Source organism: Leptodactylus fuscus, chromosome 1 (assembly GCF_031893055.1).
Source record: "Leptodactylus fuscus isolate aLepFus1 chromosome 1, aLepFus1.hap2, whole genome shotgun sequence".
NCBI lineage: Eukaryota > Metazoa > Chordata > Amphibia > Anura > Leptodactylidae > Leptodactylus > Leptodactylus fuscus.
The window spans coordinates 268,821,564-268,842,401 of NC_134265.1; the positions used below are offsets into that span (position 1 = coordinate 268,821,564).

Here is a 20,838-nt window from a genome sequence, read left to right on the forward strand (position 1 = left end):
CAATGCTGTTTCCTATTTAACGGTGGAAGGCGTGACGATATCTTCATTTGCATGGGTGGCCAAATACTTATTGCTAAACAGTGTAGAACAGTCTTAATCAGTTCCTCCACTGGCACAAGTTGCACCAAAATAAAGAAGTTCCAGCCTCTCAAAGTGTGGTTCCTCTGGGGAGGTTTTGAGCACTAGGATTAAAATCTACGCTAGGCCAAGATGCCCTGCCTCGGTCCCCCTTGAGTACTGCACTGCTCCTCCTACTTTTTTCTAAAGTGAAGAGCACATCAGAAAATGGGCAAAGTGGTACTTTGTTGAAACAAATGACCATAGGCTAAAAAGGTGCCATTGTTGTGTCTGAAAACTTGTAATATGCATGTACACAATACTTGTGGCTTTATCACGGTAACTGTAAAAGTCCCCTGTTATCCTTCATGTCTATTCTTTTAGCTCCCTTAATGAGATAAGTACAGGATGTCCTAAGACCTCCAAAAAATCAGCCATTATCTCTGGTGGGAGCTGGCAGCAAGTGTTCATTTTTTATGTAGCACCACCACTGGAGAAATGAGTTATTACACAATTCTCATTAAAATGAATGGTCTGTGTATGGAATGCATGGACATAGCAGGTCCTCCAGAGTAAGAAATGCTCTTTGTAGCTGCTCTCAACACTAGTAGAGCAATGGGAGACTTCTCTCAATTCCGTTAAAATTTTTTAATGTGTTTTTGGAAACAGATAACTCCTTTGAATGAAACGTATCAGCAAAGATCAATGTTAAACTACTGCAGAATTAATACTCTAAATGATGAGGTCTCTGAGCCTCCGTTGTCTGAGAGGCAGGCTTAGGCTCCGGAGCTTATTGCATATGTGGTAGCTGCTCTTTGTTCAAATAAGCTTTCCCAGTCAGCGGCTCTAAGAGGGCTCAAGTGACAATCTCAGGTACTCTTTGAAGACTTCCAGCTGTAAAGATATCCAAGAATGTGTCATGTGAGCCCCTAATTATCCGATGTAACAACAATCCGCTTACGTGGACAGGGATGGCTTGTTTGGGGGTGTCATTGCGATATTCTAATTTAAGAATCTTATTATTTGGCAAAGTCCCTCAAACATATTACTTACCTGTAATATTCTTATATTCTTGTATTGTATATTAAGAAATGCATGCAATATAAAGCACATACAACATACAAACACATAAAAGTTCTAAGCAATATTTTATAGAAAACGCACATATTTTTTCTAAATATTATGTGCCAGGATTCAAAGGGCATGGTTTTGTTGGGAAGTGGACGGGATTTGAGTTGCGAGTCTGTGAGACAAATATGTACACATTTTTCTGGTGTAAATTCAGCCAATAGTAGGTATAAAGAATGACGAAGTTTGCTGCATTTGTAAATGATCTTCTCTAACTATGTAATGTCACTTTACACAGTATTAGTAAATCTTTGCCAATTTTGTAACATTAAAAATTATATTAAGAACATATCATCTTAATTTTGAGAAAAAAAAAATCATAATTGCCTTTTAAAGAGTCCATAATTATAAGAATATAGTCATATAGTATATAGAGCATATGTGAGAAAAATTGCAGTTTTGAGATATGACGTCATAATTTTAAAATATAAAGTTATGAGAACAAAAAGTTATAATATTGATGTATAATTATTATTATTATTTATTTATATAACACCATTAATTCCATGGTGCTTTACATTTGGGGGTTTACATACAATACACAAAATATACAGGTAGATATAATACTAACAATGACGGACTGGCACAGTGGGGTAGAGGGCCCTGCCCGCATGCGCTTACAATCTATGAGGGAAGAAGAATAGAGACAGAAGGAGAGGGGGAGACTGTTCAGATGGCAGTGTGGTAATAGTGTTATTGGAGGTTGTAGGCCTTCCTGAATAGGTGAGTCGACAGGGCCTTCTTGAATCCTGTGATTGTGGGGTCAGTCTTATGTGTCTTGGTAAGGAGTTCCAGAGTATGGGAGATGCATGGGAGAAATCTTGGAGACGGTTGTGTGAGGAGCGGATGAGAGCAGAGCGGAGTAGGAGGTCATTGGAGGATCTGAGGTTATGCGTGGGCAGGTAGCGGGGGATTAGGTCATAGATATATGGAGGGGACAGGTTGTGGATCGCTTTGTATGTTAATGTTAGTAGCTTGAACTCAATTCGCTGGTTATAGGTAGCCAGTGGAGGGACTGGCAGAGGGGAGCAGCCAATGAAGATCAGGGGGAGAGGTGAATTAAACGAGCAGCGCAGTTTAAGGTGGACTAGAGGGGGCGAGGGTGTTTGCTGGGAGTCCATGGAGAAGGGTGTTGCAGTAGTCTAAGCGGGAGATTATGAGGACCTGGACTTGCATCTTAGTGGTTTCAGGGGTGAGGAAGGAGCGGATTCAATGGATGTTCTTGAGTTGGAGGCGGCAGGAAGTGTTGAGGGTTTGAACGTGTGACTTGAAGGATAGGTCGGAGTCCAGGGTTACCCCAAGGCATCGGGCCCGTGGGACAGGGGTAATTGTGGTTCCATTAACTTTGATAGATGGGTCAGGTGGAGGGGCCATACAGGATGGGCTGAAGATGATGAACTCCATTTTCTCCATGTTGAGTTTGAGAAAGTGGAAGGAGAGGAAGGCGGCTACAGCTGCTAAACAATCTGGAACTCTGGCCAGCAGGGAGGTAATGTCTGGTCCAGAGATGTATATTTGGGTGTCATTGGCATAGCAATGGTATTGAAAATCATGAGATTCTATGAGTTGGCCAAGGACAAGGGTGTAGATGGAGAACAGGAGGGGTCCTAGGATGGAGTCTTGGGAGACACCTACGGAGAGAGGGCGTGGTGAGGAGGTGCATATAAACTAAATTTATGACTTTTTTTCTAAATATAATTGTTTCATTTTGAAGTCATTATTGTTTGGGGCACCATAACTCTTTTGTAGATAATGATAATCCTCTTCATCTCTTCTGTTTCTTTCAAAGGGTTTTTCAAGACTTAAATCTGATGACCTTTTCTTAGGTTATGTCATTCATGTCAGGTTAGCATCTCCATCGATCACTTGTTTGAAGAGACCACAGCCCTACAGCCTTTCCATTGTTTACCAGGCACTATGTTTTAGCAACTACCATATTGTCAGGTAAATAGGTAGCAGATGAAACATTAGGAATAAACCCGGCCGATCCTAATAGGTAATGAGTCGCTATACCTATTTACTTCAATCCTGCATCAGTCTAATTGGTGGGGGTGCTGGGAATGGGACCATTAACAATCTGGTGTTGGCTACCTATTCTGAGGATATTAAAGATCCAAGAAAGGTTGTGTCCTATTGTTAGAAACGGTGCCTTTATTATCATGTGTTTTGCCTAGTATTCCAGCTCAGCTACATTCGAGTGACTTGTGCTTCTTATGTACCTATTAGGCTGTAATATATGTTCATCCAGTCACATGAAACACAATTGCTCGAGCCCTTAGGACAATGCAGTCAGGGATTATTTTTTTCCATAAACATAGAGCATTTCCTCCCTATGGATGTGATGTCACTGTAGACTACCGATCACACCTGGCCATGAATCGAAATATAATTTTACAGGTAAGTACAACATATTATAAAGTTTAAGCTCCGAATGTCACATTAAACCCCCCCAAGCCACGGAAAATCCCCTTAATGGTTAAACCCTTCATAGTATGGTTGTCGTGTGATGGAAATTTTTTTCTCTAAAGTTGCATTTTATTACTTGACACTTCTGCAAAGCACACTCTGACATGATGCTTGGTAGCAGGGATTACTGTCAAGCAATTTAATAGTAAGCTCCTGCCAATGTAAAGTCCAGCTTTAGCCACATCAGCTAGATCAGCATTCCTGTGGAATCTGTCTCTTGTTTGTTATCCCGCTTAGCTGTACAGTCAGAACTCTATGCCATACCTGTTCCTTTTATTAAAAAATATCAGTATCTGACGTTTCTGGATACCACATTGTACCAGTTGAGATGGAAAAAATAGTAAGGAGCCAAGTTATATGCAAGCTTGTAAATAAAACACATTATTTAACTATTTTATAGATGGCAGGTACAGCTACAGAATTAGCAAAGGCGGGTATGATTGACATACAAATAGGAAATTGGGTAATAACCCTTTATGGACACTGTAATGGTTGTTATTACAAAAAAATCAGCATATGTTAGACCAGGATAAACTGGTCTATAAATTGCAAAATAAAAGACTATGCTAAAAAAAAATCATACCTAAAATCTACTGTAGGCTTAATAAGGGTAATATTGTAACACTAAGACTTCAAGCAGTGTTGCATTGGGGTGCCTAGGCTTACCAAAAATTCATGCTGGAAGCCCACTGAACAGCGGCGTGCAAATATGACCTGACATGGGGCATTTGTTCTGTAGAAATTTGCTTTCTAGTTCTTGCCTTACAATATTTTTCTCCTTCAGTTGCGGCCTGACTTGTTCTTTCATTGAACTCGATCCCTCTAAGGTGGGGGTACAAGCTCACACATCAGCAGGCCTCAGGCAACAGCAAAACACTGCAAAATGATTGATGATTTTTGCCACAGGAGTCACTTTGAGAAGGCAGAACCCGGGGTAGGGGGTGAGATGTTTGGCTATCCTACCATTTTGCCAGGTAGTCATTTCAGCCCAAAAAGTCGGGACAAGTCCATGTCATCCATTGTGTAGAAAATCGCCTCTTCCTTTTACAACAGTCTGTAAACAACTAGGAAGTGAGGAGTCCCAACTCTTTTTTAGAATTGGGGTTGTTATAACAAACTATTATTTTAAATATTGTACCCAGATTATTATATGGATTAATAGAGGAATTCACATGTGATACAGGAAATGGTCACCTGCAAGAGAATGTATGTTGTCTGTTTGGTACCAATCCTTTTTCTGTTGCGTGCTGGATGTACAACACTACATCCTTACCTTGGCTTGAATTTGACTATAGACTCCAATTTCTCGTGAAACCAGTTCAATACGATACAATATAATTTCACGCTAGCAAAGCCATTGACAGGCTGCAATCCATAACACAACCACTGGATGGATGCACACATATATATATATATATATATATATATATATACAGTCCTATGAAAAAGTTTGGGCACCCCTATTAATCTTAATCATTTTTAGTTCTAAATATTTTGGTGTTTGCAACAGCCATTTCAGTTTGATATATCTAATAACTGATGGACACAGTAATATTTCAGGATTGAAATGAGGTTTATTGTACTAACAGAAAATGTGCAATATGCATTAAACCAAAATTTGACCGGTGCAAAAGTATGGGCACCTCAACAGAAAAGTGACATTAATATTTAGTACATCCTCCTTTTGCAAAGATAACAGCCTCTAGTCGCTTCCTGTAGCTTTTAATCAGTTCCTGGATCCTGGATGAAGGTATTTTGGACCATTTCTTTCTACAAAACAATTCAAGTTCAGTTAAGTTTGATGGTCGCCGAACATGGACAGCCCGCTCTCAAATGATCTGAAAACAAAGATTGTTCAACATAGTTGTTCAGGGGAAGGATACAAAACGTTGTCTCAGAGATTTAACCTGTCAGTTTCCACTGTGAGGAACATAGTAAGGAAATGGAAGACCACAGGGACAGTTCTTGTTAAGCCCAGAAGTGGCAGGCCAAGAAAAATATCAGAAAGGCAGAGAAGAAGAATGGTGAGAACAGTCAAGGACAATCCACAGACCACCTCCAAAGAGCTGCAGCATCATCTTGCTGCAGATGGTGTCACTGTGCATCGGTCAACTATACAGCGCACTTTGCACAAATAGAAGCTGTATGGGAGAGTGATGAGAAAGAAGCCATTTCTGCACGTACGCCACAAATAGAGTTGCCTGAGGTATGAAAAAGCACATTTGGACAAGGCAGCTTCATTTTGGAAACAAAAATTGAGTTGTTTGGTTATAAAAAAAGGCGTTATGCATGGCGTCCAAAAAGAAACAGCATTCCAAGAAAAACACATGCTACCCACTGTAAAATTTGGTGGAGGTTCCATCATGCTTTGGGGCTGTGTGGCCAATGCCGGCATCGGGAATCTTGTTAAAGTTGAGGGTCGCATGGATTCCACTCAGTATCAGCAGATTCTTGAGAATAATGTTCAAGAATCAGTGACGAAGTTGAAGTTACGCCGGGGATGGATATTTCAGCAAGACAATGATCCAAAACACCGCTCCAAATCCTCAGGCATTCATGCAGAGGAACAATTACAATGTTCTGGAATGGCCATCCCAGTCCCCAGACCTGAATATCATTGAACATCTGTGGGATGATTTGAAGCGGGCTGTCCATGCTCGGCGACCATCTAACTTAACTGAACTTGAATTGTTTGTCCAAAATACCTTTATCCAGGATCCAGGAACTGATTAAAAGCTACAGGAAGCGACTAGAGGCTGTTATCTTTGCAAAAGGAGGATCTACTAAATATTAATGTCACTTTTCTGTTGAGGTGCCCATACTTTTGCACCGGTCAAATTTTGGTTTAATGCATATTGCGCATTTTCTGTTAGTACAATAAACCTCATTTCAATCCTGAAATATTACTGTGTCCATCAGTTATTAGATATATCAAACTGAAATGGCTGTTGCAAATACCAAAATATTTAGAACTAAAAATGAGTAAGATTAATAGGGGTGCCCAAACTTTTTCATAGGACTGTATATATATATTAGACATCTTGTGGCATAGTATCACAAAATCATGTTTTTTGTTTCTTTTAAAGGTGGTCATCTTGTGCAACACATCTCAGGAGGCCTGTAAGAAAGGACCCATCTCTGTTTTCTTATAGGATCAGTGTTTTTTTTAGGAGAATACCTTCATATGTATCACATAAAATAGAGCATGCCATTTTTTCTGGAAGGTATCCCCCTGAAATAAATTTCTTTATAGCTCCACATTAAATTGGAGCCCTAGAAAAATATAGTAGATGGTTGATAGACCTATATGGCAGTCCTACTAAAGGACTGTACAGCCTAAGGACAAGTGGAGAAAATTTTGACTATCTTATTATTATAGGAACTGGTCCCGTGTCCCAAAGCCTCTGTTATGATCCACTCTGGTGCCTGAAATTAACTTTATAGCTTTGGTTTATTATAGGAAATTTAGATTTTACTGAATTCACATTTCGTACTAAGAGGAGAAGTCAGTTAACCCTCAATGTAAGAAGTAATTTCTGTCATCCTATATCCGTCTGATGGATCAGGGAGATTTTAATAAACCTATGATGTAGTTTGCCAAGATTTACTTCTACCCACAATTATATTATTAACATGTGTTTATAAAGCTGGGAAGCAGAACTGTTTCCATATGCTATGTTTGTTTTATGACACTCTTCCCTTTGCTCAAAAAAAATAAAAAATCCGCACTGAAGTCTCCATTAAAGATATAGTGTTCTATATTTAATCAAGTAAACGTGAAATTTTATGCAAAAAAAAAAATTCCAAAATATATAGTGTTCTATGTTTAAGCATGGAAAAGTTAAATTTTTTGCAAAAACTTTCCAATCTTCTAGTCCTTTGTATATTGTAATTTCACTAGACACTAATATGATACTTTTCTCTGATGAGGTCATATTAGAGTATATAGAGGTATAAAGGGGGTATCCTAAAATCTTTACACCCCTCTATTAACCTGGGCAGCAGAGGCTTAACTAGAAGCAATGCATAGAAACCAGAGTTCAGTATTCATTTTCCCCAAATCCTTGAAGAAATTAAAGCTGCAATCTAACTGGTCGCTATGGGGAACAAAGACGGTCTTAGTAGTAGACAGTTTTGATAAATGACACATATTAAATCTTTTTTGATTTTATAAAAAAAAATATTTTCAGAAAACAATGGAGATGCTTTTTCCACAGGCCACATATATAAAATACAAAATACTTGTGCACTGGAAGTCAAGCGTAGAGAAATGAGAGTTATTTTTGGTTCTTTTTCCTTCCAAAATTCCCCCATCGGTTTTCCATCACTCAGTATATTCATGGAGGCTGCTTCATGTTAAACTGACAGGTGGCCTCCATTGCTGAAACACTTATAATGTAGTAAAGATTGAGGCTTCTGGTTTGGGAGCAAACACTGGAGACAGCAGTCTGTATGTTTGAACTCCGCCATAAGTGTCTTGATCTACTCTAGACAGCTCTAGACGTTTGGTTTCCCACATGCGGAGAATAATTTGCAAGGGAACTGGCATTGCCATGTTTGCACAGCCTATGGACAAAAATAGTAGGGTGCTTTTCAGCTCATCCCTCATATATAGACTGTAAGTTTTGCCTTATATTTCCACTATGCTATAGGACGGGCCACAGTAGTCAATGAATTACATTACATGAACACCCCTTGTTTTCCTAACTTAATTGTCCTGCAGCCCCACAACCTCGCCTTCTGGACTTCACAACTGGAAAACAAATTGAAGCCGGCTAAGAAACAGAAACACATGAAAACTATTTCTCCCTTTTAAAAGAATCCAGATGTCAGCGTTCTTTGCCAGAGTTTTCTTTGCTCCACTCTACAATGTAGCACTTAGCAGCAGTCGTCTATAAAGTCTTAAGAAACAGAGTTTCACTCAATCTTGTCTTTTTAAGCCTTTGTTAATAATGGCAAAGATACATGCAGTAAATAGGCATCCTAGTGATAAAAGATACGCTGAGAAATCCCAAGATTGCATTGGCTTTATACATTTAGTTACAGTTTTTAGCTTGTAGAACCCGCCAGGTACCATCTGTACCATCCTTCATATACTAATACAGTAAAATACAAGCCAAAACTGGTACCGTGGTGATAAAATGATTAGAATGAGATTTGTATATTGTATACATTCAGTAATAGCTACTGTGTGAACTGTCTATACATTAAACTCTGATGTGCATAGGGTTAACAGGAGAATGGTATAAACTATGCATGCCTGACTAAATACACATTTATGTAATAGGTAACTATGTACAGTACATTACATGAATGCTAAACATTGTCCAGAATGATAAAAGTACAATATTGGCCTTTATATATCCACAGTCTTTGCCTCATGCATACCTTTACATCACATTTGTCTTGCATGTGATAGAAAAATTAATTTCTATATTTGGTCTTAGTTAAAAATTCTCAATGGTCTTCTGTAGCCTGCATGTGTTCTTATACATTGCAAGCTGCTTGGTGCCGTATAACGTAACATCATCAGATAAGCTGACAGTTCTCTCTGTAGAATTATCATTCAACCTGGCAAATTTACAACCAAGCAAAAAGATTTTAGCTCAGAATATTGCAGAGATGAAGGCTTCAGAGTAAGCTGTGAACGAGTTTGATGGATTTAACTCGAAGTGGAACTGTGCAGCCTGCAATCTAAGGGTGTTTTAACACTGAGTTTTTTGCAGGCGGATTCTGGTGCGGAACCCGCCTCAAAATTCACCTGCAAAAATGCCTCCAATTCATTTCAATGGGTTCAGCTAGCGGAAAAAAAAATGTGACAAGCCCGATCTTCACGTGGATTCCGCAGTTGAGTCAGCCGCGGCATCTGCAGCTTGAGACTTCTCCTGATTAGACCTATTCATCCGGGCCTGATCAGGAGCGGGATACCGCAACGGGATGCCAATGCCCTGCATCGCCATCCTGTCGTGGCTAGCCACGTGAAAAACCACACGGAAGAAAAGGTTTCCGCCGTGTGAACTAACCCTTAGAGAACACATGCAGGCTACTGAGAAACAATTGATATTTTCAATATTTCTTTAGCACATAATATATTCTTTATTTTAAATAAATCGATGCATAGGTATTCACAGCATTTAAAGGGAGTTTACCGCTAACAAAATCACTTCTAAACCGCTGACATGATAAAATCAACTTTTAATCCTTATGTGAGCTGTTGGTTGCTCTGGGGATGTGTCTATGCCTGGCAGAGCGCTTGATTTTATCTGTAGTTGCCATGAATCAGAACCTGTCAGTCTATATGTATGGAGTTGGTTTTGACTGGTGACTACAGGGAACATGGGATGAAAATGTAATGTGTTCCCCTGACACCCGACAGAGGTCCATAACCTAATCCCGTCATCCATATGGGACCCATCCCAGTCATCACTAAGTTACTTTCTTCTTTTTCCTTTTTTAAGTGTCTTTTTGTATGCATAGAACAGGCATAGTTGTACATTGACGGGTACAGTATAATCCTACATAATGGCTGTAGACTTAAATAACCCAATATATGAAGAAATAGACATTTTTGTGGTGCAATGTATTTTGACATGATGAAATAAATACCCATACTGTAATAGTACTAATAAGGACAACATCCCTGTTTTCAGGACATCACTCTACAGTGTTTTGACAAGTGAAATGCTCTGCAGACCTGCTCTACAATTGCTCCTAAGATTCTGCTGTGCTTTGCATTCCCTGATGAGATTTGTGGAAGTTCATTTGCGTGTTTATTCTCGTTTATCTAATTTTTCTAATTACACTTCAAATGGATTTTCTAAGTGTTATGCATGCTTTTGCAATGAACGTTAAGTTAAGGAGTAGTCTGTGTCAGTAGTATTTCAAGTTTCCTTCAGTTTGAAATATGACCGTCTCCCTTTTTAAATCGCTCTGCTTCCAGATAGCATTCCTCGCCATCTATTAATCTCACTGTCTTTCCTTGTAATCAGCTTGAATGTTGGAAAATTTCTGGAGCCTTAACTAGCTGCAAGTTATTTTCTGCCCACTGAGATCTCCGGGCAATGAAGGGTTGAACGACCAACCACCAACAATATCTTAGAGAAAGGACATATACATTGTAGCCAGGGACAAAGGAATGGAGATTATAATTCTTTGGGTCTCAATAGATTTTGCTATGGGGAATGTAACATGTTTGTGTAGCTGCGATCTACTATGTTTAGTGGACATAGGAGGAATGTTTTATTCCTTCCTTGTCTATATGTCAGCGATCAGTTTCTGAAAACAAACACAGCATGTAAATGAGTATTTGGCACTGGAGGCAGTGCAAATATGGCTATAGACTGTGGTTGAAGATTTACACATGACAAGCCACACTAAGTAAGTGTCTGGATAAAAGCATCTGTCATCCACAATATGCATGGGGTATTAAAGGGAGTGCACATATAGCACTACAAAGAGACAAGTCCAGATAATTCATTGTCATGATCTTTTCACCCTGAAAGTAGAGGTGTAGGAAAATTCTCAGCAAAACAGTCTTCTACTACCAACATTAATACAAAATGATAGAAGTCCTAAAATCTTATTAAATTGCCAATAATTTTGAAATTCAATATATGGTGATGAGCTACATCCAACATTAGGATAAGGCCCTACGTTGCATATTTGCATCCTTTTTTATTGCAGATTTAAAAAAATAAAAAAAAGTATAAAGGATGCCCTAAGATGTTTCCCTTCTGTTAAATCCACTCCTGACTTTGACTCAAAAAAAACGCAGCAAAATCTGCAACATTTATGCAACATGGGACCTTAGCCTTAAAGAAGTTGTCCAGATTCTGTGATGGTTTTATCATCATTGACCTAGCCATAGAATCAATGGAAGTCCACCACAAAGATCCCACACCGGGGGCCACACGGTGGCTCAGTGGTTAGCACTGCAGCCTTGCAGTGCTGGAGTCCTGGTGTTCAAATCCCGCCAAGGGCAAAAAAAAACATCTGCAAGGAGTTTGTATGTTCTCCCCGTGTTTGCATGGATTTCCATCCCATATTTCAAAGACATACTGATAGGGAAAAATGTACATTGTGTGCTCTGTGTGGGGCTCACAATCTACATTAAAAAAAAAAAAAAAAAAAAAAAAAAAGATCCCACACCGATCGTCTCTATGAGCCATCCTTAAGAGACTGGCTGATATATACAGTGGACGGCTGCTTCTGCTTCTGGATCTGCCCACTGTATACAGTCCTATGCCCGGAAGGTGGCCATTACAGTTGATTGATGCAGGGTTCTGGGTATCAGACTCCACCAATCAGATATTGATGACCTACCCTGCCCATAGGTTATCAGTATCAAAAATGTCACAGAGCCCAGACAAGGCCTAAGGGAAAAAGTCAATTAATGACATGGCTTTTATCCCCCAGTAAACTGCAGTGATATGTTTTGGATGATAGTACCATATTTTGGTGATATTATAACATTCCTAGTGTCGTGAGTGCATAAGGTTACATTCAGATGACGTCCATTTTTCACAGCTGTCTTGCATCCAAGATGCACCCATCTCACAGATCCCCTATACATTTGAGTGTATGGAGGGATCCGTGAAAACGGCCAAATATAGGATATGACCTTTCTTTTGACTGGTAAAGTGAATAGCCCCATTCCCTAATATTGTATTTATTTTTTTAACGGACATCACATGCCATTATTTGGTGTGAATGTAGCCTAATAATATCTGCAGCTGGAGTCTAAAAGCCTTATATACAGTATGGCTCCACAACCACTTATTCGGGAAGATTCTATCTATGATCTATAGAAAGACCTTCTATACAAAGCAGTTCAGATATAATTTTTCACATAGCATCGATTTACACAAACTGATTTCTTTTAAGGAAGGTGATAGTACTTTAGCATGTCTCAAGCCGTCCATCTGTTAAATGTCATGCAGGGCACCAGAGCCAAGGGTTAAATGCTACTAGATTTCGAGGAGTTGCAACCAAGTCTTGTCTTACTGGTGGTCCTTGTTTTGCTGGTGGTGTGAAAGAATAAATTGCTCTGGGGTTGACCAGTTGTGTAGCTTTTCCTTATCAGAGGTTAGGCATCTACAGGCCTTGCACACTTAAGAAAACAAACAGTACTGTCTTTCAAGGCTACATCTGAGTGTCTGTAACACTTGCCTATGTGAAAATCAGCCATTCCTGAATCTTTCTTGAAGACTAAGTAAATGTTACAAGAAGAAGGAGTATATGCTAAGATGTCACTGAATGAGGAGCCTCTCTAGTAATAGGTCTGTCTGCTTGTACTGAGCGAAAAAAAAAAAGGTCTGCAAATTCATACAAAATGGGAAATTTGTATTCTGTCACGGAGGGATTCGGATGTATAAACATATCAAAGAGTGTTTTATTTCCCCTCATCTGTATGTCAATTACATTCTTCAGGGAGTGAATAGCTGTTTTCAGCTAGTGCTTGGCAGATACGTGCCACTGAGCCTGTGAATTTGGACTGTATTTACACTTGATTAAGTCTAAAAGCCCCTAAGGCCACCGTACCCTGATAACGTCTAGAAACTGTTACTATATGAATTCTATGGCTGTGGTTTATTCTAGCAATGAAATATGTGGATCGGAATTGCTAATGTCCTTAGTGTTAAGGGAAGGGGAGGGAGGAGTATTATTTCTTCATATGTTCTTGGCCATATGGATATAATTCCACATGGATATATCCAATGTCAATAGATAATATTGAATATTTAAGAATATTAGAGTGTCAAATTAAGTTTTACCACAATAGGACATAAATAAAGTTGATGTGTTATAGCAGGGAGAAGATATTACCTTTTATATATATTGTAGTAAGTCTAAATGTACCAATACAACTCCCCATGCATGTGTTTTTAAAGAAACAGTCCACCTTTCTTTATTGCCCCCTTGTTTCTACATTGCTGGTTGAATGGGGTGCTGTAAGGGTTAAACTTACTACTTGTTTTTAGCAGCAGATACATTGCTCTCTGCTGCCCCCTGTGACCTGATTCTGAGCTGCAGGAGGTCACTGCCTTATTTATCAAAGCAGGTCAATACCTTCCTATGAGACCCTTGTTCCATAGGAATGTATTGAAAGCAAATAAGACAGTGACCCCTGGCCGCTAAGAAGCAGGTCAACCGAGGCAGTGTGGGCAATATATCTGCACAACTAGTAAGTTTAACCTTTACACCACCCCACTGAACTACTAGTGTAGAAATGAGGGGACAATAAAAAAAAAAAAAAGTGGATTGCTACTTTAATGGGGAGAGGGGAAAAAGCTTCTCTTTTATAGGAATGAAAGGCTGAAATTCAGCATGCCTGATCCTTCTTTCTTCTGACATCTACCATTGGTGAGAGTTGAGAAAGCTCTATACACATTAGGGTCTAACTACATTTTTTTACATTCGTTTCTAATGTAAGTTGTTGGCCATCCATTCACATAGAGATCAATGTATACTAAGTTTTTGTATCCATATTTTTGTGTTCCTGTTTTTTGCATCCGTTAATTGGATACGCTAAACAGATGTAGTAAAACAGTTAATGAATGGAACTTTGGCCGACCAGACTCACTGCAAACAATAGGTTCAGAGACTCTCTTCCACCTTTGGTCCATTGTTGAACAATACCTTGCATTATGGATAATGTGATCTGTAGATAGCTTTGTGACCAGTGTTATGCTTTCTTCTGCAGGTGGAAATCACACTTCAGGACATCAATGACAACCCACCAGTATTTCCAACGGATATTCTTGACCTTACCGTAGAAGAAAACATTGGAGATGGCTCAAAAATAATGCAATTGACTGCAACAGATGCTGATGAGGTATTCCTAACCTTCTTTTACCTTTTTTATTTCAAATATGAGATGATTATAGGACACCAAGAGGAAGAACAGATAGACATCAGTCTTTTATAAATGACAACGTTAATGGTAAAGGGGTTATCCCACAAATTGAGAACGGGAAGACCTATCCCACATTGGACATTCAGCCTGACCACAGCCAAGCTGAAAGTGGACATGACTGGTGCTGGACAGCGCTCCCATTCACTTCAGTAGTCGCACCGTAGATAGCTGAGAGCTGAATGCTTTACTTCCGGCTGATGCATAGTTTTCCTTATTTGTATTAACTGTTTGTGTCACCTTTGTAATGATGATGATGTAACAGATTTACATTCCCCACTATTAAAATGAGTAAAGCTCTGCTAGAATAAGAAATTTATAGCAAAGACCTGTGATTCATACAGGGAGATTTATTATGAATTTACACAAAAAACAAAACAAAAACCAAGGTTTAAATCTTAGTTGTGACAATTATTGTAGCAATTTGCGTTTTTTGTGGCATGGAAGTTGCAATACATTTAATAATATTTACGCTAGTTTACTGCTGCAAATGAAAACTGGTCGTGATGATAACAAATTCTAATGCCCCCTCAATGGCCCCACATATTATAACGCCTCTTAGGGCCCCTTCACACAGCGTAAGAGCTCGGCTCATTCCGAGCCGTACATGCGAGAGCGCTTCTAAACACTTCCCATTCACTTTAATGGGAGCGCTCGTAAAGCCGGCTTTACGTGCGCTCCCATTGAAGTGAATGGGAAGAGTTTAGAAGTGCTCGCGTGTATGGCTCAGAATGAGCCTAGCGCTTACGCCGTGTGAAGGGGCCCTCACACCATATAATGTCTCCTAATAGCCCCATGCCATATAATGCCCTTCATTAAGTTCCCTTCCAGGTTATCCCCACAGTGTCATGTGCCTGCCCAAGTTACCTCCACACTGTCATATCCCCCTCAGGATGCCCCCACAGTATCATGTCCCCCCACCCTCCATATGGTTACGCTCACATGTCCAGCCACATCATGTCTCCCTCAGGTTGCCCCCACAGTTTCATGTGTCCCCTCATGTTGCCCGCACAGTTTCATGTCCTCCTCAGGTTGCCCACACAGTGTCATGTCCCCCCAGGTTACCACCACAACTTCAAGACAGCAGATGGGTTATGAAGCAGGGAGCAGGCAGCTCCCTACTTCATCATTGTCTTCAACTTGAATTGGGGTAGCCTGCCCTGGGGGCCCGCTATCATAAGGCCCAGTACAAGTGTACCATTGGCTCTTTGTTTAAAGGTGCACTGAGCACATGAGCTGGTGGAAGAGCTGTTGCATTTATGAAGAGGAGTGCGCCTAGTCATAAGTAAGGCAGTTCATGTGTTGGTGCCAGGGATATGAAGACTGGCGGTGAATACACCATTCTTCATAAGTATCCACCAATGTGTTCACATTATTATTTCCGATGCTTCTAAATGAGGCTTCTTAAGTTATAATAAAGCTGGCAATATACATTAGATGTGTACCTGTGGGTCTGACCATGTAATGGGTATGGTGGTCTCTGACTCTCCTCTGACTGACAACAGATAACAGAAGAGATAAGTATCAGGCATTTTAGCTGTCCTATTCATTAGGTTTGTAGAAGATAAGCCATTGCCAGTGTCATCTTGTCTCCCCTATCTCCGTTCAGTACACACGCAATACTTGGCTGTGCCAAATGAGTAAGTGTGCGGGTGAGTTAGGCAAGCTAGATGTCAATCATAGACGTGTTTGGCTGACAGCTATCTAGAGTTTAGCGCTGGCTTAAACAGTTGCACTTGTAGAATAGGAAGAGAATATAAGACAGCATAAAGAGAAACTACAGATGGCAGCCAAGTATTCTGCTGTAGAGGAATATGCAATGTGTATATTTGCCAAAAACATACATGTGGAGGGTATGATTTATGACGCTGAAAAGTAATTTCAGTAATTGAGGACAGGAACAGCAGTTCTCTTATCCAGTATGTGAATGAAATATTATTATTATTAGTATGGAATAATATTATTAATAATGGCATATTTGACGACATTACACATTATGTTTAATATCAAAGTACAAGATGTGTGCAATATTACACATACACATTGGAATTCTACAAGGGCAAATGCTAATTTCTCCATATGGAATTCCATCTGTGTTTTCTATCAAATGAATATTTTAGTACTGAATTTAATTTATCATTACAAATACAAATGTGTCAACAAACATTACTTGACACGTAGTCCTCTGAGTGCATTATATAGGAATACATTATGAGGGTGTATTACGTAGTATACTATACAGCTTACCACATACATTCATTTTCAGCATTTCAGCAAGTCTTGACATTTAGAATTGTTAAAGGGACCTTACGTCTGAATGGACATTGATACTAAGGATAAGTCATGTATATTAGCTTGAAGGGAGTCTGACTGTTGTTACCTCCACCGATAAGCTATTTGTTAACCCAGTATAGTTCTGTACAAGCGCCCATATACATCTGGTTCCTAGTGCTTTACCTTTAGTATGTGCAGAGCAGAGGTGTGATGGTGCTCTGTGATATTAAATAATAATGTAATCACTGTGGTTGAATTTTCCTTACATTAGATATGTATATAGATATTGTGCATTATTACATTACATGCAGGCAGCTGGACGTTAGTATAAATTTCATTCTGGCTCTAAAAACATCTGCCCCTATTCACTGCACTGTAAGGCTAGTTTCACATCTGTGTTGGAGTCCGCCACAGATTTTGACAAAAATCGCCGGTTTCCGTGTAAACCCAGTAGAAACTCGGTGGACTTCATTATAATCTATGGAGTCTGTGGATATCCGTGGGTAACTGCTTTTTTAGCAGACAGAGTTCAGGTCCACAGGGGGACCCAAATGGCGAAGAGCCCATCACAAGTGTGTACATAGCCTTAGTTTTTTAGCATTTACAAAGCAGAAGTCTATCTATCTATCTATCTATCTATCTATCTATCTATCTATCTATCTATCTATCTATCTATCTATCTATCTCCTATCTGTCTATCTATCTATCTATCTATCTATCTATCTATCTATCATCTAGAAACACTTATCTACATGGTGTAATAAAATGACAAGTATATATACAGCACATCTTAACCACTTCTACCTCTTTAAACAAGGAAAGGATTGTATATGTCTTTTGGGATTGCGGACACCTGGTCTTTTCTTCCAGAATTGTGGTTTTTCTGTTTAACATTTTTGTAATATCTTTTACATCACATATTTATGTGACACTTGGTATAAGTGGTAACTGACAGAAAGGAAATATCAGTGTTTTATTTCTCTTGTGTGGCTAACAAGTCCATGAATTGTTAACATTGTCATGAGTGAGCGACTCTCTGCTGACATGTGGGGCTTACAGCCCCTATCTAAATAGTATCTTTTAAGATAGATTTGTCTAAAACAACAGAGATCCCTGTATGGTACTGAATAATAAAAACACATAATAATATACTTACTTGTGACATATTAGACTACATTATTCCTTCCGCATCCATATGATTTCTATTGGTGTAATGGTAAATGTACAGATATAAGTGGTCAGTATTGTACTGGACTGTTGTATTGAAGGTAATTGCTTTATAATTCATGAATGTAGACCTTCTAGATCAATGTACGTTACAGTATATTTTTACTGTGTCTTCATCTTTAGCTTCAGAATGACTTTTATATTAATAGACAACTGATGCTCAAGATGTCACCAAAGACACAGATCAAAGTAATTGCCGAAATAAGAAAAATACATTGTTGCATCAGGTTACTCAATAGGAAATAGTTGTTGCATTTAATACATCATCTACTTCCATCTCATAAATGAAATGTTACTTAAGAACATCCTTGGGAAAAGTAGCATAGCATGAATGCTATTCCTCAGGCAGAAGTAGCTCCGATTTTTACACCAGAATTCACTTGTATTCATGCATCGAGTCCTTCAAGTAACAATGGGATGTAGGAAATGCTAGAGCGGACAGAATCCGAGCTGATAGGCGTTCATCTCATCCAACGCTTCAGATGACATTAGAACAATTTACTGTAAATGCTGTAAAGTACCGGAGGTGAGAAGCAGAATAGCTAGTGATTCCTTTATTCACGTCATTTGCTCTAGATATAATAGATTTCTGGATGGCACTACACTTTGGATGACTTCTTAAATGTAACCTGAAGTTACTGGATACCAGCAGAAAGTCTGTACATCAGCGCCCAAGTCTCTGTCTGCATCAATATAGGGTTGAGGGGATATCGTCACTCCATAGAGATAGACCGCCATTTAGGTGTGTGGAGTCTTATTAAGCCATGAGCGCTCCACTGTGTAAAGGAACATGGGAAGAATATGCAAATCTGACTTCCATGGTGTAATTAGGATGTCAGTGCCTCAAGTATGCACACCAATAGAGGGCGCTCACTGAGAATATGCAAGTCTGTCTTCCATGATATAATTAGGAAGACAGATTCTCAGTCAAGAAAACCTATAGAGGACGCTCCCTTTAACATCATGCCGACCTTCTCAGAGGCCTTTGTTTGCAATGATGTTGGGATTTTACCAGATACAGTCTCTCAGTCTCTGGTATAATGCCAACATCATTGCAAACAAAGGCCTCTGAGAAGGTCGGCATGATGTTAAAGGGAGCGCCCTCTATTGGTGTGTATTCTTGAGGCACTGGCTTCCTAATTACATCATGGAAGTCAGATTTGCATATTCTTCCCATGCATCAATATAATCACTGATGTCTTCACTTTCTAAGGGAGCCGGTCACCAAAAAAAAGACTATCCCATGTACAAACATTATGTTATATACTAGGATCAGCTGAGCAGATCGATATATAGGTTTGTGGGAAGGGATTCAGTATAATGTGTAACGTATTGATGCAAATATCTGCGTTTAGGAATCCAATGGTTGATGTCATTCAGTATCTCATATAGAGATGAGTTGCAGTTGCTGTTTAGGACCACTCACTGCACTTGAATTAAAGGGGTTGTCCAGCCCTATATTGATTTTTCATACCAATGACCTTTCTGTAAAACCCTTTACGTTATACTGGGCCTTCTCCCACAAAGCTGTTTCTGCTCAGGACCTCCTGCTCTTTGATACGCTGCCTACAGATAGAACTGCACGTACAATGTGTCAGGTTCCCTTTAGTAATTTACTTCACACTTTATATTCTGTATGACCTCAGATAATTAGAAGTTTATCTTATAACATTCATTTGCTTTAGACACTAGCAATAGTATTTGGTACAGTAAATATCAGATAATAGCCATCACATTGGGCGAGGTTTTATAAAAAATTAATAATATATGAAGTCAATGATACTAATATTCATTGGGGACTGGATTTTAAAGCAGGGATTTCTTTATTTCAATCATTTTGTATTAACATAAATTATATTTCATTGTATGTTTCCAATTTTTGGTTTGTATGTAATTTAACAACATAATAGAAAGTGACTGTTGTGAATGTTTGTATGGTTTACAAGTTCACATTACACATTATCAGTAACACATCCAAAACTGACTCAAACAATAACAGGGAAAATGGACATTTTTTACAATAACATCTGTTTATAATTGTAAATATATCTAATACTTTGTATATTTCACAGCCATTGATCTCCCTGGTTAATTGTCTAAATGAATATAGAAGATGTTATCATGCTAGAAGAGCAATCTGCATTCTTTCCATGCTTGTAGTCTTCTAAGACGAGACAGACGATATGACTTATTAATGGCAAGGGATATAGTGTGGATGGATAGTTAAAACACTTATGATAAAGGAATAAAAGAAGTCACACATTTAGCATATAGTCAATGTAAGACTATGGTATGAGGGATGTGTGTTGTAGAGAAAATAAGAAATTGCTCAGGAACGGCGGCGCAGATCAGAATGACAAAGATAGGAGAAGAATCGCCTTTCTAAAGGCTATTCTGACGTGGTATTTGTAAAAAAATTGATTCTAATGATAGAATCCCTTTAAGCTGTCCATACAATTTAGTTACATAAGTATTGCCTATGTACAGATACTTTGGCTCAAACGCTCTTCATGGTAGCTTATGCCTCCCAAGAAGAAAAGGACTGGGCATGTGGAATTCAAAAAGTCCATTCCCCCTTTCCCTCAACATCTGCTATCGAACAGAAAGTTGGCACAACCCTATACAGTAGATGAGTGGCCAATCCCACCACAATAAGTATGTCCAGTCAATATTAATGTAAAATGTATGGCCACCTTTCTCCAAGAGGTTCATGAGTATCAGATTTTCATCTCAGCATTCTGTAGACTTCTTTATTTAGGTATTGCTTCTATTTA

General features: G+C 39.0%; 1 protein-coding gene across 1 annotated transcript in view; it reads left to right on the top strand.

Moving 5' to 3' along the window:
• FAT4 (FAT atypical cadherin 4) overlaps window positions 1–20,838 on the top strand; it is a 200,842-nt gene that overhangs the window by 113,578 nt on the left and 66,426 nt on the right. Inside the window, exon 2 of the mRNA XM_075287307.1 lies at window positions 14,354–14,485. Coding sequence (XP_075143408.1) covers window positions 14,354–14,485 — 132 coding nt within the window. The remainder of the gene's footprint in view (window positions 1–14,353; window positions 14,486–20,838) is intronic.